At 33.0% G+C, this 22790-nt stretch overlaps 1 protein-coding gene across 3 annotated transcripts; it reads left to right on the plus strand.

The window, feature by feature from the left end:
* Positions 1-9997: 9997 nt before the first annotated feature.
* LOC130804884 (anamorsin homolog) lies at positions 9998-22697 on the plus strand. Of its 3 annotated transcripts, none has more exons than XM_057669534.1 (8): positions 9998-10206; positions 10519-10654; positions 14138-14304; positions 14418-14519; positions 17509-17665; positions 17771-17907; positions 18089-18163; positions 22378-22697. In XM_057669534.1, exons 2-8 carry the CDS (start codon positions 10525-10527, stop codon positions 22414-22416), a joined length of 807 nt encoding a protein of 268 aa, XP_057525517.1. In that variant the 5' UTR covers positions 9998-10206; positions 10519-10524; the 3' UTR covers positions 22417-22697. The 3 variants fall into 3 exon arrangements, with proteins under 3 accessions (XP_057525517.1, XP_057525515.1, XP_057525507.1); XM_057669532.1 differs by having other exon boundaries at positions 10044-10288; positions 14415-14519; XM_057669524.1 differs by having other exon boundaries at positions 10047-10206; positions 14415-14519.
* The last annotated feature ends 93 nt before the right edge of the window (positions 22698-22790 follow it).

A 22790-nucleotide genomic window follows, 5' to 3' on the forward strand; every position in this document is an offset into this window, starting at 1 on the left:
TTCTTAATAATTTTATTGTTGTATTATGTTTGAGTCATTTGAATATCTTTTTTGTTGTACGATGTATTTTAGACTTTTTAATGATTCTTTATGTAAAATTATTATTATTTGATCGTCTAAAAGTTGTGTTACTATTTTATCGTAATTTGGTTAGGCGCTATAGTAAATAATTTTTTCCAAAAAAATGTCTATTTTCAAATTCAATGATAAAATATGAAATTCCACAAACTTCTTTTAAGTTAACCCAAGAAAAAATAAATCAGTAACCCGTTGGGTGAATCCGAGCATGCCCAAAATCCGGAGTGATTTGACCTGAAACTGACTCGATTCGAAAATGACCCAACCGAAACTGATCCAATCAACACCCGACCGATTGACCGTTTTCCAAAGTCTACTTGTGATATGCTATGATAGTACAGTTGTAAGTCTTATTGAACTTAATTTGATAAGAAGTAAGGTTACCAAGTGTTTAGTAACAATAATGAACTTTTGCAAGTATTTGAGAATGTTAACTTAATTGCTAAGCAGAGCTCAATAATGAATAATATAATAACCTTCTATATTGTGCGTGATTTTAATTTTGTAAGCATTATTTAATTATCGCATCATAAGCTTGTTGAGTAAATTGCACTCGGCTTTATCGCTGACCGATTCAAACAACTGTCATCCGTATTATGGATGGTAGTATTTTGTAGGATGATTTAGCTTAGGTTTCGATTTAGGCAGCAACTTTATTTATTCTATCAAAGACTTAGCTGTATAGATTTTACTTAATGACTTTAATGACTGTTGTACTTTTGTTTTTTATTATGTAATTTGAGCAAACATTATGTTATGTTATCTCAGTTGTAATGTTTTAAACTTATGTTTTACATGATTTTAGTTTTCAATGGTTTTTAGATGTTCGGCATTTTAGATTTCCGCATTATTTATCTTAAATATAAAGTATTATTAATGTTAATTATGCAAGAATTTTGCCTAAATCTGTGCTTCAATTGGTCCCATACTACTTTTACTGTGTTATGATAGAAAACACTTGGAGATATCCTCACATCTACTACGTTTAATGAACCTCCAATAACAATGTCACCGAAGATTTTGCTAGATTCTTATTACTTGTTGATTTTTGACAGACCCTTTTACGAGTCCAATCTAATTTTTTTCTGATAAAGCAATTGTTACAGCCCTCTAAACACGTTTACAACTATCTTGAGACCAGTTTCTAATGGATGAAGAAAATATTGACAGGTTGGATTCATTGTTGGATTTGTATGAATGCGTTTTTAAGTTTTTGGAGTCATTTGCATATCTATGAACTTGATTTGTGGGAGGGAAGAAAATAACCATAAGGAAGCACTTCTGATTCAAGAACAAAATTTGATTAAAAAACTGTTATGAATTAGTTGGTTAGTGCATATTCTTCCTTTAAGATGTAGGACGGAAACATGCTGAGGTAGCTGACATAAACGTAGCTCATGGAGAAGAGTAACCCCCTGAAACATAAATATAACACACACGCATACTAAACCATCTCTATTCTAAACTCTATCTATTGAATCTCAAGTATAATTAATTGCTTATCAAAGCAATATCAAAGGTGAATTCAATATTAAAAATGCCAAATTAATTTAGTTTATGCAAAATTTTTGAACTTTTCTTAAATTTAAAGATTTTGTTAAAAAAATAGGTTATAACTTTAAATACCCGCTTCGTATATCTCCAACTCGAATGGATTTCCATTTTACAACTAATAATTTTTAAATTTGTAGAAGTTTTAATTAATATATGATGTCATTGTATCTAAAGATATTTAATAACATCAATAATATATTTAAATTAATATGCCACTGAATATTAAAAAAAAGTTAAAAGAAACAATTTGTGTTTTTTATAAAAAGGTTAAGTTGTACAAAATGTGCGACTAAGTCTTGGTAAAATCACACAATTGCAGTTAGGGGTGTTCAAAACGGATATCGAATCGATTCGGATCCGAAAATTCAAAAATCTAGTTTTCGGATAGTGAAAATTATGATCCGATTTTGATTCGGATTAAACTGGATGTCCAAATTTGGATTTGCGATTTTTGACACAAAATTTACATATATATCACTTTCTTTATTAATCTTGCTTATTTTGAAAATCATTTTGGGAAAATTATTGGATATTCAAAAGTCTAATTTAATTAATAATAAATTAATTATGTAACTTAGCTGTAGTTGAAATTTGAAAATGGTGAATACTAGTACATTCAACAATATAAACAAAGCTTCTTTTATAGAGAAAACACATATACACACACATACACACACATATATATATATATATATATATATTTGAAGAGTGTTCCTAATTTGTTACATAGTATCCTAATAACCTCTAAATGTCAGATTGTCCAACATAATGTGATATATTATTGCGGTTAATGGTCTACGATTTATGGTTTACACTAGACTGGACCATATTACGGTTTTTTCGTCTGGTCTTGTTTGAAAATTTTTAAACCTAGACGAGACTGAAAATCATAGTTTAAAAAAAAAAAATTGGACCATAAATTGTAGACCAGACGAAATACTTAAATAACTGTTTGGTTTTCGGTTTAGACTAAATTTTGTTCAGCCCTAACCATGACTATTAACAAAACATAAGGGTAATTTTTGTCGCATATAGAGTTATTTTCGTCAAATCAACCACAGTTCGACTGTATGTGGTTGTATCACGTGTACTTCTATTATAATGTTGTATTCAAGGAAGTTTTTTGAAACATATATTAGGTATTTTATATATTAGATTTATGGTGCTATATCTTTTTAATAATCTTTGACAACTCATACCTTTAACAGTATTCTGATTTGTTTGTAGGTTATTGTTGTTTCTTCAGCAAAATGATGTATCTAATGAAACCAATGACGTTTATGAATTTTCTTTTTATTATTGCAAATTTTTACATTGTTTTTCATATTCCGTAGAAAATTATTAAATAATTAAATTTGAAGACTTTAATTGATTTTATTTGTTGCTCATATTTATATGTCAGATTGATATAAATTTCAAGTATATAATATAGTAATATTTAATATTTTAATTATAATTTAATATTGTATATTAATACAATACTTTTTCGTAAAAAATTATTTATATAATTCTGTACATAACACATTTAAGGTACCTAAGAGGTGTTTGGCATGTGGGATTGGGAATTTATATCTAAAAAGTTTATATCCTATGTTTGTTTAATGAGATTAGAAAATTAAACGTGGGATTGGAAATGGATTAGACCTCATAATTCCCAAGAAACTAATACCATGAGGTGTTGGTAATTGGGTGGGAATTGAGATGAATGTAAAAAGAACTAATTTATCCATATTCAATTAAAAAAAGCTATATATGTTATTTTATTTAAAAAAGATAAAATAGTAAATTTATAATTTATTTTCATTCTGATACTCACATATACCAAACAAAGGGTTAAATTAAACTTTCTCTGGATTTTATTAGTTGCTACAGTTGCTGTAGCAACTATTATTCATCAACTGATTTTATTAAGTATATAAAATTTTTCATATATAATGTAAAATATTATCAAGTGGGATCTTGTTTGATTTTTTTTAGTGTGTATTTTCATAATATTAATTTTTTAGAATTTTTTATCGTATAAAAATTAAAAATATTAAAAATATAAAATTATGTATTAGCGTGAAAAAAAATTATGAATTGTTGTGATTGATGTAACCACACAATGAATGCATTGAAATGTGGATTCATTTATCCTTTACAATAGTACTACATTTGTTCCTTTTCATTTTCTTGTACTATATATATGTGCAAAGTAGTGTAGTACTGATATACAACATATAATGAAATAGAAGAAAACTGATATAAGTTTATCTTTTATACTACTTTTCTCCTTATATTCTCCCTACCTTTTAACACGTTATCAGCACCATGAAAGCTTTCAAAACCCAAGAAGGTAAAATATATTTTTTTTTCAAAACATTATAATATTTTTAGCCACAATATAGACCAACAATCAAACGGTATCAATATTATTATTCAAGGTGTTACTAACACCGTTCTATACTTTATCCTTGAAGAAAATTGTATATCTGTTACTACCAACCCAGCTAATAGTGGTTCAAACCAATTGCGAAGACATAATCCAAATAATACCCATATAAATGAAAACTCAATGCCAAGTCCTAATAATGCAGCTAATCCACCAGCACAACCACCTACTAATCAGCCACCACAATCTACTGATAACCCACCAGTCTAACCTACTAATAATCCTACAGTCCCACAAGAAAATAATAAAAGAAAAAATGACGACGGCGAAGAAACTAGTAACAAACGTTTCAGACTATTAACCTATAAAATAATTTATTTTAATAATGTCGTTTAATCTTTATGTTTGTTTTTACTTTTTCAGCCGCCTATATGGACTGGCTAATATTATTTTGTAATGACCGCTTTTATGGACTGGCTAATTACAATAAATAATTTTTTTTTCTTCATCTCCTTCTTCCTTCAACCATCCATGGCAAACCATACATCTACAAACACCCACATCAATCCAATTACAATAAAATACTAGAAGCATTCCTTATCATTATGGGTTTAATTGTATTACTCGTAGCATTAATGCTCTACCTAATTATCCAAAAATAAATTATAAATCTTGCATTTGTTTAGCAATATGTATTTATTTTTTGTTTGTTTTATCATCTATTAATACTATCTATTTTATTTTTATTTATGATTATATTGTGCTTATTATGTTTGAGTTATTAAATCAGAGGGAAATAAGACTAATATGCTTTAATATCTCTAATTATACACAAAATCATTAAATAAGCTTGTCATTTTCTCAATTGTAGAAAATAATGGCTGATCTCAAAAAGAGAGAATTCAATGCCCTGGAATTAACAGGAAACAATTTTATACAATAGGCTTCAGATGTCAAATTATATCTAAAAGGAAAAAGTTTATTATGCACAATAATTGAACTTAATCCCACCGACAAAGGAAAGGGTATTGAAAGAGATCCCATAAAAATTGAGGAAGATAAGGCAAAAGCTGCATCAATTTTGAGACATCACTTAACCGATAGTCTCAAACACGAATATACCAATTATGAGGACCCAAAATTACTTTGGGAAGAGCTAAATGAAAGATTTGGCCATAATAAAAGTGTACTTCTCCCAAAGGCCATCGATGAATAGCGAGAGTTAAGATTTCAAGATTTCAAATCAATCAGTGATTATAATTCAGCCCTTCATCTGATAAAATCAAAATTAGTCTATTGTGGACAAATAATAACAGATGAAGAAATGATAGAAAAAACATTATCAACCTTTCACATAGATAGCATTTTGTTACAACAACAATATCGTGAAAGGCATTTCAAGAAATATCATGAATTGCTGAAAACACTTCTTGTTGCAGAGCAAAATAATGAACTATTATTGAAAAATCACAACAGAAGACCAGTTGGGACTATGCCCTTTAATGAAACAAATATGATTGAGAGGAATGTGCGTCATCGAGGTCGTGGGAACTATTTCATAAGAGGCAGATGTCGTGGAAAATATCACGAAAAAAGCGGCATGAATACTTTTGAACAAGGAAATTTCTATGGCCGTAGTTGTGGTCGTGGTCATGGACTTAGTTGTGGCCGTGGACGTAGCCACGTTTATGAAAGAAATATATTTCCCCCCGAAATGATAATTTTAAACAAGTCCAGAAATACAAAACCACATGTAATAGATGTGGCATGACTGGACATTGGGGGCGAACTTGTCGTACCGCCAAACATTTAGTGGATTTATATCAAGCTTCCCAGAAAAACAAAGGAAAAGGGGCAGAAGCAAATTTTGTAAATGAATTAAGTAGATTTTGGGCCCTCCTTAGTTGTCTCTGATTTCTTTACTGATGATGTGAACCTCCACAAACTTGATCCCCAAGAAGAAGATAATTACATCTTTTGAGATGACTAGATGCTTTTTCTGTTTATCTAACTTGTTTTTCATTTGATAAGTTGTAATTCTCTACTTATGTTTTTTTTTTGTATTGAGTATTCTGGCTTTATATTAATAATATAAATTTTTTTTCTTCTTTTCTTGTCTTAGAAAAGGAAATGTCAGTAATTGGATCAACATTTCATTGCCTCTTGGACAGTGGAGCAACACATACGATATTGAAAAATCGAGAATATTTTTCAAACCTGACATTGCTTGAGGCAAATGTCAATACCATGTCAGGAACAACAAAATTAATTGAAGGCACTGGAAAAGCGTGCATCATACTCCCCATGGGGACAAAATTAGAAATAAATGATGCACTATACTCGAGTAAATCTCGAAGAAATCTTATCAGTTTCAAGGCAATAAGGCAAAATGGTTACCATATGGAAACCAAAACCATATATAAAAATGAATTCTTATGCCTTAGAGCAGAAAGAAATGGAACGAAAATTATCCTTGAAAGGATGCCAGCATATTCATCGGGGTTGTATCTCACCCATATACGCCCAATTGAAATAAATATGATAAGATTAGACAATAAGAAGCTATGCACTTTATGGCATGACCGCTTAGGTCATCCTGACACTGCGATGATGTATAAAATAATAGAAAATTCAGTTGGGCATCCACTAAGAAATATTAAGATTCCCCAGTCGAATTAGCTCTTATGCACCTCTTGTTCAAAATTTATTACTAGACCATCAATAAATAAGATTGTTACTGAATCTCCTATATTTCTTGAAAGAATTCAAGAACATATATGTGGGCCAATTAATCCACCATGTGGACCTTTTAGGTACTTCATGGTCTTAATAGACGCTTCCACAAGATGGTCACATGTAAGCCTTCTATTAAGTAGAAACAATGCATTTGCAAAACTACTTGCACAAATCATCAAATTGAAAAATCATTTTCCTGATTATACAATAAAAAGTATTAGATTGGACAATGCCGGCGAATTCACATCTCAAACTTTTAATGATTATTGCATGTCAATTTGAATTAAAGTGGAACACCCTGTGCCACATGTTCACACACAAAATGGTCTTGCTGAATCCTTAATTAAGAGATTGCAATTAATTGCAAGACCACTACTAATGAAATCAAAATTACCATCATGGGCCTGGGGTTATGCAATATTACATGCAGCATCATTGATTAGGCTAAGACCTACAGCTTATCATAAATATTCGCCAATGCAATTAGTAGCTGGTCATGAACCAAATATTTCACATTTGAAAATCTTTGAATGCGCTGTATATGTGCCCATTGCTCCCCCTCAACGTACAAAAATGGGTCCACAAAGAAGAATGGGAATATATGTCGGTTTTGAATCTCCATCAATCATTCGATATCTTGAACCATTAATTGGTGATCAATTTCAAGCTAGATTTGCTGATTGCCACTTTAATGAGACAATATTCCCATCCTTAGGGGGAGAGAATGTGGATTTACAGAAAAGAAATATGGAACTTATTTGGAAAGCAACTCATTTAGAATATTTAGACCCAAAAACAAAATCATGTGAACAAGAAGTACAACGAATTGTTCATCTACAAAGTGTTGCTAACCAATTACCTGATGCATTCACAGATACTAAGAGAGTTATAAAATCACATATACCAGCAGCAAATACTCCAGCTCGAATAGAAATTCCTGATGAAAAAGCAAAAAGTGATGAAATTATTGTGCAAAGAAAGCGTGGAAGGTCACTTGGTTCAAAAGATTTAAAACCAAGAAAATTGAGAAAACTAGAAGGTGCACCAAATAATATTCAAAATGAAAATGAAAATAAAGGAGAAAATCAAGACATTTCCGATAATGAAAAAGATGAAAATTATGAAATCTCGATGAATTATATTTTCTCCAAGAAAAAATGGAATCGAAAAGGGATCATTTCAAATGAATCCTTTGCTTATTCCGTAGCTATTGAAATAATAAATGATGAAAATGATCTTGAGCCAACATCGATAAATGAATGCAGAAAAAGACCTGATTGGCCAAGATGGAAAGAAGCAATTAAGGCAGAATTTAAATCATTAGAAAAAAGGGAAATTTTTGGGCAAATTTTACAAACTCCAAAAGGCATAAAATCCGTAGGCTTCAAATGGGTATTTGTAAGAAAAAGAAATGAGAAAAATGAAATTGTTAGATACAAGGCAAGACTTGTAGCTCAAGGTTTTTCTCAAATGCCAGGAGTTGATTATGAAGAAACCTATTCTCCAGTAGTTGATGCAACCACACTCAGATTTTTGGTAAGTTTAACAGTTTCTCAATCCCTACACATGAGATTGATGGATGTCGTAACTGCGTATTTATATGGATCACTCGACACAGACATCTATATGAAGGTCTCTGAAGGGCTAAACTTACCAATAAAAAATATACACAGAGAAATGTTTTCTATAAAATTAAAGAAATCATTGTATGGGTTAAAGCAATCTGGGCGAATGTGGTATAATCGTTTGAGTGAATATCTTATGAAAGCAGGATTCAAAAACAATCAAATTAGCCCATGTGTATTCATCAAACGATCTCAAGTCGGTTTCGTAGTAATTGCTGTGTATGTAGATGACTTAAATCTGATTGGAACCCCAAGAGAAATTGAGATAACAGCTAAATATTTGATGAGAGAATTTGAGATGAAGGATTTAGGAAAAACTAAATTCTGTCTTGGTCTACAAATTGAACATTTGAAAAGTGGAATATTTGTCCATCACAGCAATTATACTGAGAAAGTTTTGAAACGATTTTACATGGACAAGGCTCATTCACTAAGTTCCCCAATGGTGGTACGATCACTAAATATAAAAGATGACTCATTCCGTCCACAAGAAGAAAACGAAAAAATTTTAGGCTCGGAAGTGCCATACTTGAGTGCCATTGGTGCTTTAATGTACTTAGCAAATAATACAAGACCTGATATGTCATTTTCTGTAAATTTATTAGCTAGGTATAGCAATGCACCAACAGAAAGACATTGGAATGGGATAAAACATCTATTTCGATACCTAAAGAGAACTATAAATCTTGGATTATTTTTCCAGTCAGGAAATGATGCCATACTCACTAGATATGCTGATGTAGGGTATCTACTGATCCACATACGGCCAAGTCACAAACTGGATATGTATTTACATATGAAGGAACCGTAATATCTTGAAAATCAACAAAACAAACTCTAACGGCTACATCCTCAAATCATGCAGAACTGATAGCTTTATATGAAGCCAGCCGAGAGTGTGTATGGTTGAGATCCATGATCGGCCAACTCCAAAAAGATTGTGGCTTAAACGATACAACTAGGGCACCAAGTACAATTTATGAAGATAATGATGCATGTATCAACCAAGTCAGAGAAGGATACATTAGGGGAGACAGAACAAAACACTTGTCACCAAAATTATTCTTCGCACATGATCTACAGAGAGATAAAAAGATGAAAGTCCAAGAAATTCAATCCTGTGAATACCTCGCTGATTTATTTACAAAGTCACTCCCGTCAGAGCACTTCGAGTATTTGGTATGCAAGATTGGGATGTGCCGATTTCGAGACATATGTTAACTTCAGGGGGAGAAATATGCTCACTGTACTCTTTTTTCCCTTAATCAGTTTTTTTTATCCCACTGGATTTTTTCTGATAAAGGTTTTTAATAAGACAGTTTTAGGATTATGAATGTCATAATAAAATTTCCATATATATGTAATGCAGGGGGAGTGTTGTGATTGATGTAACCACATAATGAATGCATTGAAATGTGGATTCATCTATCCTTTACAATAGTACTACATTTGTTCCTTTTCATTTTCTTGTACTATATATATGTGCAAGGTAGTGTAGTATTGATATACAACATATAGTAAAATAGAAGAAAACTGATATAAATTTATTTCTTATACTACTTTTCTCCTTATATTCTCCCTACCTAATTATTATAACAATTCCCAAAGACTAATTTTCAATCCCAAAATAAAATCCCACATTTTATTACCATAGTTTAATTTGATTGACAGAATTTGGTTAAAGCCGCCATACTTGGAATTACTCCATTTCCTCCTAATTCTTTCTTTTGGCACTGCCCAGTCAGAAATCAAAAGAGAAGGAGAAGCTGCTAGGGACTCCATCTTCACCGACTAGGGTTTCTTGTTCCACTCTATTTTTCAACCCGTGCTCAATCTACAGTTGTAATTGCTTCAAACATCTTCTCTCTTTTTCGTCCTCCTTTTTTTAACATCTTCATTAACATCTTCCTTGAATTCAACTAAAGTTCTGTCCCTAATTCATTGTATCTACGTACTTATTTAGTACCAAATTTGCACTTTAATTATTGCAAATTATATTTGTAAATATTATGATAACGTTTGAATAATTAATATAATTTCTCAGTTCTGAAAATTAATCTGATTCGATCCGTTTAATATTTCTTGTTTGCAATTACTGCATTGCATTTTCATTTCTGAGTACCTGACAGTATTTACCTATTGGTGTTTTTTCAGGAAATTATGGCGATGTTGGCACTTACTGATGATGTGATTTTGCCCTTTAATATTGTATCGAGTTCGATGAATGTGCTCGAGCTTGAAGCAGATGGTTTGGATAATGCTTTGATCATGACTCTTGCTTCAAATTCCGGTAATCTTCTCTTACACTGTATCTGGTGTAGAGTACTTACATCAAATTGTATAAGGCGATCTCATCCTCTAATCTTTTTCTGTTTATATATAGCCGACCCCATACCTTGTTAATTTTTGGCATTTTTGATGTGTTGGAATTTTATACGGCTTAAACTTTTCTAATTTGCTTTATAGAAGTATATTACAATGATTTATATCTGTTAAAGCAAGTGCCAATAATCTTAATGATGACGTTAACTTTAAACATATAATCGAACATGCTTTGTCTTGTACTTTAAAGAGGGTCGATAAAGATGTGTCGGATATGGGTGATTTAAGGTTTAGAACGGTTGATAAGAGTTGCTTGATCAAAGCAACAAATAAAGAAGCAGACTGTGAGTGGCTCGACCAACCGCTCGATCGAGTAAAGTCTAGCTCGACTGGTCGAGTGGTGTTAGCTCGGTCGAACAAGGTGTCCAGAACAGGTCAGTAGCTTCACTAGAAGCTTGCTCGACCGAGCGAGGTAGTGGCTCGGTCGAGCGGAAGTCCAGCAGACTACATTGGATCCTGTTTTTGGTCAGAATTTGTAGTGACTATGCAATAATGTGTTGCATTACTCTATTGTTTATTGTAATGTTTATTGTCATAGTTAATTAGGATGTTAATTGGGATGTTACATGTGAGTTTATGGTGATTTATGAGGGAATACTAAGAGTGATGAATATCTTGCCTATAAATAGGATTCATCACTCATAGTAACATTCACCACAAAACACACATATTGTTGAGAGGGCTATTGCATTGTTAGAAACTTGAGAGTGTTCTTACTTTGCTTTAGTATTTGTGGTCTTGAGAGATTGTTCTCAAGATAAGGGAGGTTTATTATACTTGTGATTGTTGAATTCATTATAATAAACTATATTTGAGGGGGAGGTATTCAAGATACCTCATAAACACTTGTGTTCATCTTTTGCATTATATTTTTCATTTGTTTTTCATTGTTGAACCTCTTTGAGACTTTCGTTTTCAATTGGTATCAGAGCGGGAGTGCTTCTTGGGCTATTTGGGGTGTGAAAGTGAGGTTAAAAGAGCAAGAAAGACACAATGAATGAAGGGAAAAGTTTCACTATTCCATTGTTTGATGGAAAAATCAATTTTGCCATATGGAAAAGTTCGGTGGAAGACTTTTTGGTGCAACTAAGCATTGATGATGCGATTTTAAAAGAGAGGCCAAATAATGTAGAAGAAGCAAAATGGACACAAATGAGAAAGAAGGCGGTGAGCACAATTCGGCTTGCCATTGCACCCGAAATCAAGTATCACTACTTGAAAGAGACTGATCTCGGTGAGTTGTTGGAAAAATTACGAACGGTGTATGCTTCCAAATCCCTAACTAATAAACTTTGCTTGAGGTGGGAGTTGTATCAACTCATGAAGGATGAAGATATAACAATGCAAGACCACATTAACACATTTAACAAGTTGGTGTGCCAATTGTTAAATACCGATGAAAAGTTGTCCGATGAAGAAAAAGCTTTACTACTTTTGGCTTCATTTCCCAAGGACTATAGAAACATAGTCCAAACATTGCTCATAGGTGGGGATTCTATCACTCTTGATCAAGCATTAGCGGCGTTGAGAGAGAATGATAGGTTCATGGTGAGAAGAGAGGGGGAAGAAAAGAAGAATGTTGGGGATGGCTTGTTTATTGAGGATTCTAATAGGGGAAGAATTAAGGAAAGATATCAAGGAAGGGGTAAGTCTCATGGGAGGGGTGATCTTAGTAACAAAGAGTGTTACTATTGTAAGAAAAAGGGGCACATACAAATGATGTGCAAGGAATTTAAGGAAGACCTTAAGAGAATGAAAAACTTAAGGGATAGTGGGAGAAATGAGAATGAGAGTAGCGGGAATGCCGCTCTAGGCTTTGTTGAAGATGATGACTATGATGGGGCTCTACTAGTTGATGGGGGAGTGGTTCATAGTAAGGAATGGGTAATAGACTCCGGTTGCTCATTCCACATTTTTTGTGAAAAAGAAAAATTTACTAAGCTTAGTTATGGTGATTATGGCCTTGTTACTTTACCAAATGATGAAAGGGTGAAAGTGATGGGTATTGGTGAGGTTATGATTGAGACACATGGAGGTGTCAAAAGAAGGCTTCGTGATGTAAGGTATGTACCTAAGTTTGAAAGGAATCTTATTTCATTAGGTAGACTTGAAAGTAAAGGATGCACTTTCAAAGCAAGTGGAGGGGTTTTGAAAGTCATTAGAGGGAGCATGGTGCTCATGAAGGGGGTAAGGAGTAAGAGGAACTTGTATGAGTTACAAGTTGATTGTGGTAGCCTAGGCCACAAAGGTGTTGGTGATAGTGTGTTTGGGTCAAATAGAGTTACTTTTGAGGATAATAAGACTATTGGACTTGAGGGGGAGATTGTTAAAGCAAGTGCCAATAATCTTAATGATGACGTTAACTTTAAACATATAATCGAATATGCTTTGTCTTGTACTTTAGAGAGGGTCGATAAAGATGTGTCGGATATGGGTGATTTAAGGTTTGGAACGGTTGACAAGAGTTGCTTGATCAAAGCAACAAAGAAAGAAGCAGACTGTGAGTGGCTCGACCAACCGCTCGGTCGAGTAAAGTCTAGCTCGACTGGTCGAGTGGAGTTAGCTCGGTCGAACAAGGTGTCCAGAATAGGTCAGTAGCTTCACTGAAAGCTTGCTCGACCGAGCGAGGTAATGGCTCGGTCGAGCGGAAGTCCAGCAGACTACATTGGATCCTGTTTTTGGTCAGAATTTGTAGTGACTATGCAATAATGTGGTGCATTATTCTATTGTTTATTGTAATGTTTATTGTCATAGTTAATTAGGATGTTAATTGGGATGTTACATGTGAGTTTATGGTGATTTATGAGGGAATACTAAGAGTGATGAATATCTTGCCTATAAATAGGATTCATCACTCATAGTAACATTCACCACAAAACACACATATTGTTGAGAGGGCTATTGCATTGTTAGAAACTTGAGAGTGTTCTTACTTTGCTTTAGTATTTGTGGTCTTGAGAGATTGTTCTCAAGATAAGGGAGGTTTATTATACTTGTAATTGTTGAATTCATTATAATAAACTATATTTGAGGGGGAGGTATTCAAGATACCTCATAAACACTTGTGTTTATCTTTTGCATTATATTTTTCATTTGTTTTTCATTGTTGAACCTCTTTGAGACTTTCGTTTTCAATATCGTTCCTCCTTTTTTAATTGTCGTTTGTCTTTTCTATGTGAATAATTATCAGAAATTAACAGTGCAATTTTAAAATACAAGTAATATAAATTTGCAAATCATACAAGATGAATGAATCAGTGAAGCGATAAGTTATCAGTTTATTGTGTATGTGTATTGACCGTGATCAATCTAGCATCCATTGTTGGTAATGAGTTTGTTGAATCTGCTTTCTTAGATACATAGTGGGTTGTTTGATGTTATGAAATTTCAGGTACACTTCCATTGGACTCGTCCTCAATGGATACTGTTATTGTTATCTCTAAAGCACGTGACTTTCCCGCTGCACCATTGCTTACTGAAATATTTAGAATAATGAAGCCAGATGGAAAAGTTCTTATTCATTTGATTGAACTTGGGGCCGATCTTCCTTCTGATCAGGTCATTTGGTTTTTGACTTCATGATTTCATGTGGATAATGGTATTTTGTGAGCTGTGACTTGAACTGTCTCCAGCCATCAATTTAACAATTGAGAATTTGTTGTGATCAGCAGATTCTTTCTTCTTTAGAGCGGAAGATACTTGTTACTGGATTCTTGGATCCAGAAGCTATCCCACAACAATTAGACGCATTATTAGGAATTCAATCTATACAAGTTAGTGACTTTCATTCTCAATAGTTCTTTGTTGTAATTTCAAAAATGAGACTATCATTCGTCAAAGTAGATATGAAATTCATGTAGAAGTTAGTTGAGTCCATGAAGTAGGTTTATTTGTGATATTTTAGTTCATTTCTTTTATTAATTTTAAGCATGGGTTTTGATGGTTCAATCTACGCAATGTTTCAAGAGTTATGTTAAGTTGATATTTTGTTAACTTCTATTTCATAGAATAAAGGGTATAGTGAGGAAGGAAACTATTAACTTGTATTTCTATGAACAATAGTTTCTACAAATACATGACTGCTTTCCAGGGTCCATATTGTTGATGCGTATTTGTTGCATGAGTGATGCATAATCAACATAATATTCATGCCAACATTTGAATAAGAGTTGGTTCAGACTTTTAGGTCTTCTCTCTTTAACACCTTTGAATATGTATGGCCAGATTGGAAAACTGTGCTGAGCTGAATTGACTTTGTGTAAGACCGTAAGCGTTCTTCCTTCCAAACGTATTATTGGTGTGAGGCATGAACGTCAATATCTTATAATGGAGCAATAATTCTGCAAGTTTTCACCATCTTTGAAGTATTGTTTGGGAAAGGCTATTTAAGGCTTTATATGTTCATCTTTATTCTTTATTCCTTCCTTTTTGCCTTTTCTTGTTTCTTTTGTTGAGCTTTTTTCTGGTGAATGTGTCTTGTTAAGACACATGCAATTCAATGTTCATATAACTATTTACTATATCTGCATCTTGTTATTAGTATGTATGACTAGTTGATCTTCCTGACTGGACACTCTAGCATCCTCCCTGTTTTAGTGGGATCAGCCACTTTTGTATTGCTGCAATGTATTAAAAGAAAATTATATGCTCCTTTGTCTTTTATTTTAGGATTCTTCTGGGCCTTATTGGTAATTGTAGTAGTGTTTTTAAGTGAATTCAATCGATGTGAGATTACAATGAAGGCTCTGATTGTTATATGAGTAAGGATGAAGTGGAGTAGCAAATTATATTGCGGGGTTTGATGTAAATGTGTGCAAATTTAAGAGTTGGGCGTTTTAGTTTTGGTTTCATAATTGTGAGACAAAACAAATTATTCATTATGTGAAAAAGGGTTGTACAATTTAAAGATTGATTGTTAAAGTCTCACACAATGTTCCTGTTTGTTTGGCAAGGTACAACAACTTGCAGATGTTTTTTGTGCCTTGTTGTAGGATGAGGTATCCTAGCATGGTGCAGTCTTAAGTGACTAAAGGATTTTAATGCTCGGATCAGCTATTAGAAAAGTTTGGATGAGCGAACTGAACTTTTTTTTGATTTTAACAACTAAAGAACAAAATGAAAAATTTGTAAGAAAGAAACTAATGAGAAAAACAAAAAATAATATAGCTGGAATTTGACTTAGATGAAAGAATCAGGTTTTATATGGTGAAGAGATTTAAGATTTGACTTATATTAATCCTTGTAGTGTGAGTTATGATTCACCTGGAGACTATCAAAAGAGTTATTGGGTTCCCAGATGTCTTGTTGTAAAGCAGCTGATTCAACCTTACACCTGTACACTTCAGGAAAGTAAATAATGATGAAAAAAAGAAAGAAGGGAAGTGTTCATTTGTATCCTATTTCTTGCCAAGAATATGTTGTCTAAACACGGCTAGTGTTTGTATTGTAGACCATGCTTCTATCTCACAACCTTTAGCGTTCGATGGGCACATTTATTTCTCAAGCCCCTCTTAATGCAAGCTGCATACGATATTAGATCATTTTAAGTCAAAATTCAAAACTACTATAGATAATTTTATTTAGTTAGTTAGCTCAATAAAGTTTGCTCAATAAAAGTACTAGAGAAGAGAACTATTCTTTGAACTTTGAAGTCCCTCGAGAGACATGCTACTGAGCATGCACTCTCTCTTAAGAATTTCGCCTTGTCTGTTCTGATCCCTGAAGCTGTAAAAACTACTTCCGTTTTGCTACCAGTTTTCTTTTGCTTCAAAAGTCCTAGAATATCTCGACCGATAGTTGTAATTGCTTAGGGCTCTGATTCTTCAAGTCTGACCTGCTGGTGCAAATTTAAATTCCAACACTGAGAGAACATGATTATGATCTGATTATATGGCTGATCTATTCTGTTTGCTGCATTTTTCTGTTTGGAATTTGAAATGACCTTGGAAAAAATTTCTCATTTGACGTGATTAGATCTCAAAGGGTTCAAGCTGGTGCAGTTTAACCTTGCTAGAAAAGTAACTCGCAATTACAGGCTTACTGCTAGCTACTTTCTATTCTGTTAGTCTCTGGTAGACTGCTATCTATGGTCTTTCAAGTCTTAATGCTTTCTCAATAGCACGCTCTCTGCATCCTACAGCTACACCAATGTTCAGGGCCATGAAGCACATTTGAGCTTAACTTTTTTACCATCTATATTTGTGATTCTGTATAAATAACAATGATACGAAGTTGATAAAACGTAATTTAAAATAAAATTAGTAAGATCCTATACGATATTCGGTTTTTCTTTGTTCTTGATTCTTGTAGAAGTATTTGTAAATTAATTTGGTAAAACTTGATAATACTGCCAAAAATATGAAGTCATGAAAATTATTGTAAGAGAGTATGAATACAAATGTATCCTCCTTTTGGTAACTTCAATTTCACCTTTTTGCTTCATGCCTTTTTATTTTCGAGGAAATTAGTTTCCATGAAGTTGAGTTAGATACACCTGCATTTGCCTGGTAATAATCTCTCTTCATTTTTTGATGGTTTTGATTGTCACTAATATGTGGTTTATAGGAATTCCCTTTTCGGCGTCATGCTTTCTTTTCGAAGTTGTGGATTGATGCTGTGTGCTTTTTGTTTGATAAATTAAAGTAGTTGTAACAGATGCAAAAAGAAATTACAGATGAGAAATAACCTTCAAAACAAGATCTGTTGTTTTGCTTACTTTTCTCATCAAGATTAGTGTTTAATCTGATGACTGGTATACTATAGGTTAAAGCCAAGAAGCCATTTTGGAAAGTTGGATCTTCTTTTTCTCTTAAAGCATTTAAAGGTTTACCCAAAGTTCAAATAGATAATGATATGGATCTTATTGATGAGGATTCTCTCTTGACCGAGGAAGACTTGAAAAAACCACAACTGCCCACTGGTAAGAGCTTGTGATACAACTATTTTTTATTTTTTATCTTTTATACATGTTCTTTTTTGTATAACCTTTCTAATGTAATTATATCATGATCCAAATTTGATACAGTTGGGGATTGTGAAATTGGAAGCTCTAGGAAAGCCTGCAAGAATTGTACATGTGGAAGGGCAGAAGCAGAACAGAAAGTTGAAAAATTAGGATTAACGATGGAACAACTGGATAATCCTCAGTCTGCATGTGGCAGTGTATGTGTAAAATAAACATTTCTTACTTACTGTGCTGTCATACTTTAACTTTATAATCATTGGAAGACTTTTCTTAGGGTTTAGGTGTTGTCGATGTTCAATTACCCTTATCTCTTGATAGCTTGTTATTTGTTGTCTATGTGTTTGAAACTCTTTACTAACTAGCTTCTTGAAATCACAGTGTGGTCTAGGGGATGCATTTAGGTGCAGCACATGTCCATACAAAGGTCTTCCTCCATTTAAATTAGGAGAAAAGGTGCATCCCTTACATCCTTCTGTTACTGTTTTACTAAGGTTTATTTTGTTATTTACTGCTTTACTGTCATTGTATTCTTGTTTCCTCCAGAGAGTATAATAGTGAATGGGAATGGTCTAAACTTATTCAAAGTTTATGCCATATTGTGCTCAATTGGTGACCAAGTTCCAACAAAGCTTTGTTTCGATTCTGATAGCTAACATCCGTGTTCTATTTAAGCTAGAGAAAAGGCCTTATAACAGTCACTTTTGGTACACGTGGAATACTAGCGTTCTCATCTAGTTGCTTATAAAGGCTGCATGTTTTTTAGCATAAATCATCGCATTGCTTACTTTAGGTACAGTGACGCATTGACGCTGAGTTGTGCTTAAGTTTCCTGTCAAGTTTTTTTTGGAAATGTTTATTAGTGAAGTTGCATCATGTGAAAAGATTCGTTTATTGATAATTTTGACATTCTTTTTATTCTTGGAAATGAAAATGTTCCATTTCTTTTGTTGGTGTGTGGAGGAGGTTTTGTCATGAACTTTTCTGATGCTTGCCTTATTTGAAGTCTTGTGGATTTCCATAAAGCAAGTACTGCTCTTTATGATATATGTGGTCTTCTAAGAAGCTTTAGGCAGGACTTATATCATACATCAAGATTAGGTTTTCACTTGTATTGCATTAAGTGAAGTGCCTATTGTTCATATCTTTCTATGTTGCTCTAAAATTATTTTGTTGGAACTTTGATGCGCGATATTTCGTTTTTTAATAAATTTTTGATAGACTTTTTGTTTATTCTTGATAGAGTGAAGATTTATAATTCTTTGTTTTCTATTATAATGGACCTTTGTAAAATGACCCATTACATGATTACTTTTGATTTATGTGAAATTGCTAATGATGTTTGCTATTACAATCATTATGCAAAAATTAATTAATAGGGTGGTGCAGTTGTCGTACAATGAGAAAAACCATCCTCATACTTTATGATGTGGATCTTCACCCTTTTATGATGGGGGTTGGTTTGATAGAACAATATTATATGATTTGGTCTTGTTTTTGCACTATGATTACAATAGTAAGGTTGCATATATCGGATGCCCCAAACTCTAGTAATGAAATGTTGGTTATGGAATGTTGTAAGTTCTTGATAGGTTTTGAAAGTATATAATGTAAATGGACATATGAGGAAATTACTAAGTTTTAGACAAAGGAAAGTCGGGAAGGTTGTCGAGATCCAAGATGGCTAGGACTAAGTCATTCAAAATGCAAAGTTATAAAGGAGGTCTACCCTTGGTAAGCATTATAAGTTCTTGGAAAAACTACAGAAAGGTGCATATGTAAAGAGGGAAAACAATTAGTCCAAGTCTAAAAATTAGAGAGGGAGAAATGTCCATAAATCATCGTGATTTTTTGTTGATATATCGAAGTTCATATATTGAACAACTGAAACTCCAATAGTAGTACCATTTTTTTATTAGCTTTGGAAAGGAAATGGAACTTTCTACCGTTTTTGGGTTTGTGAAGGATACTTTGAGGTGCGAGCTACTACATTGAGAAAATTGTGTATTTCTTATGTTGTTACTTAGGCTGTGTTTATGTATTATATGATAGACCAGGGGAGGAGCAAATAAATTGAGGTGTTGCTTTTTTTTGTATGTTTTAAAAATTGAGACCCTTTATTAATTATAAAGAAATTGTTTCTAATATTAAAATAAAAATGTTTTAGAAGTTGTTAAAAATTATTTTCCCTTCCCTAGTGTTAAGAAGGGAGTGATAAAGAAGTAATGGGTTAATAATTAATCATAGAGAAATGTAGTTTGAAGGCTTGAAAAGTTGATAAATGAGATGGCGAGGTTCTTTATGAATGAGTGAAAATTACATGGTGTGAAAGAAGATGTGGGAATTAAAGGATTGCTTTGGAAAGTGAAAAAAGAATGACAACAACAACGATAATGTCATAACCTTAATCTCAAAAGATTGGGATGGTTACATGAACTAATATCAATACCAATCGTCGTCCATATGAATTTTTCTTCACCATTTATCTGGCTTTTCTACCATTTCAATATGTAAGTTTAGATCCTTCATATCCCTTCCACTCTTCTCGTCCTCTTTTTCAGTTCCTCGTGCTCCTACTTTTTATCTTCCTTATTGGTTTTTTAATACTTTGTCTTTGCCCATGTCCAAACCATCTTAAACGATTTTCCTTCATTTTTTATCTCAATGTTTGCAACTCCTAAATCCGTTCTTGTATCTTTGTTTTGAATTGTATCCCTTAAGGTATATTTACTCATTATCAAAGCATTCGCATTTCCACCACTCCTATCTTCCTACTATGATTCTATCTAAAAAGCCAACGTTCTGATCCATATAGTAGTGCAACTCTAATGGGATTTCGATGAAACTTGCTCTTTAGTTTTAGGGGTGTACCTTGATCACACAGTATCCTAGTATATGCTTTCCTTTTTTGTCACCAATGCATAATTTTGTGGGTCACAACTTATTAGATATCTTCACTATTTTGAGTTATCCAAGATATTTGAAGTATCCACTTAAAGTGATTTCTTTCTATTCTAGCATTATAGTGCCTCTCATTATCTCATTGGTGATAAGAGAAAGAGGGACAAATTAAATACAATCAATAGGATTTGATCTTATGACCTTTATTGTGTTAAGTAATACTCTAACCATCCGCTCTACCTTATTACTCTTATTATTTTAATATCATTTTTCATTATGAGGCCCCTTGACTTCGGATGCTTTGTACGTGCACACCCCCAAAATTGCCCTTGTAATAAACCGAAAAAGTCTACATATGCCATGCACGGTAGTGTGCAATTTGTAAAAAAATGTAGCTATTGTACCATAATTGTTAGATAAGATAGAAATGTAAATGGATCTGTATTACTGTAATTCACAACATCACATAGAAAAAATAAATACAAGCATTTGATCGGCTTGCACTCCCCGAGTCCCATGCCATGAGCATGAAACTCACTAAATGTGTATACAATATTTTTATGTCTTTCTTTATTTTTACTCATTTTTCCCTTCCCCAACTCATAGTATATGACAGATTCCCTTACTACCTGTGTAGTCTGGACTATAGAGTTGGATTAAGCGGTGCACTTGACTTTTCTAAATGTTACGTAAACTTCTATAAACAAGCGTTGAAATTTTTTTTATTTTTTTAAATTTTTTTTTATTTTTTTTCTTTTGTTATTCTAATTGCTGCTTAGCATTGGACATGCCATTACGTTGTTTTTATGGTGGTTTGTGAATGAGTTGCTTCGATCTCCTGCCTAGTTCTTATACCACAGCCACAGTTTTTCAATCTAATATTTTCCACCATGAAATTACAATCTCCAATTATGTTTTGATGAGCAAGAAATAGATGCAGTTCCTACTGCCTAAGCCATTTCCTAACTTCCGAAAAATACCCGTGATAACTTTGTTGCCTGTTACGTTATGAAGGCTCATGCGTTCCTGTTACACATATGTATTATTTCAGCAAACCCTTGATAATACTTCTACCGCTTGGTTTTTGATGTGTGACTTTCGTCCTCCAGAATCTAGATATCCATAGCACATTTAGCTTTCATCTTTCTCTCTAATTAGAAGTTACTGGGTTGACTTTTGGGTCTTTATATATACCTAAACATTTTAAGTTCAAAGTTTAACAAATTTGACCCTCCCCTATTCTCCTTTTCTCATGTTTTATCCAAATACATTATTAGGGACTGAAGGAACTGTACCTCAGATACATTTCTTTTGAATGTTTCTGATTCCATTTCTGTTTTCTTGCAACTCCACTCTATACTGATTTGAGAATTTACCATACCGTGTTTGCCTATACCTGAAATGATATGGCTTGTGATGTAGTATGATGATAGTAACATAATTTGCTAGAGAATTCATTTCTTGATTTGCTCACTAAAAATAGTCCAAAAATAGCCTAAAATCGACCATAATTCGCAAGGAGTTTAGCGAATTTGTGATACTGGCCTGAATGTCCACTGAAATCAGTTACACTGACTGCCTTTTAATGATAGTAGTATGAATTAAACTTTTTATGTAGTTTGCATCATCTATAGAATGCATAAACCCTGTAATGTGAGACCAAGTTTGGTCAGATTCAGCCCCATGTACGTCTTATGCGAACTTTTCTTTAGAGATTAAATATACGACCCTTATCCGTGACAAAGTTGTACTGGATTTTGTTGATGCAGGTATCATTGTCGGATAATTTCCTTGCAGCTGATATATAGACCGGAGCACTATCAAATTCAATTGCATCTTTACGAACACCGTTTATGCTGTTAGAGAGAAATGATCATGGTGTGCATTTGTCTAGAATGTATGTAGTTTAAGAAAACCTTCTGTTCACCTCATTATAGTGCTTCTTGTATGTAAAAATGGTAATTTGTTGATCAAAACGAAAGCAACATGGTTATGTAATTCAGTATTGGGATCAAATGTCAGTCTACACAATCTATAGAGGCTTTCTAGCCCTGACGATTCTTCTTTAAATTTGGCGCTTAAGCACAAATGTTCTTTGTTCTTTCCATTTGTGGAATTTAAAATGAAATCAACGTTGTTGCCACTTGTTAGATTGAAGATGTATACCACGGGATGAGTAGAG

Source organism: Amaranthus tricolor, chromosome 2, assembly GCF_026212465.1.
Source record: "Amaranthus tricolor cultivar Red isolate AtriRed21 chromosome 2, ASM2621246v1, whole genome shotgun sequence".
In the NCBI taxonomy this organism is placed as follows: Eukaryota; Viridiplantae; Streptophyta; class Magnoliopsida; order Caryophyllales; family Amaranthaceae; genus Amaranthus; species Amaranthus tricolor.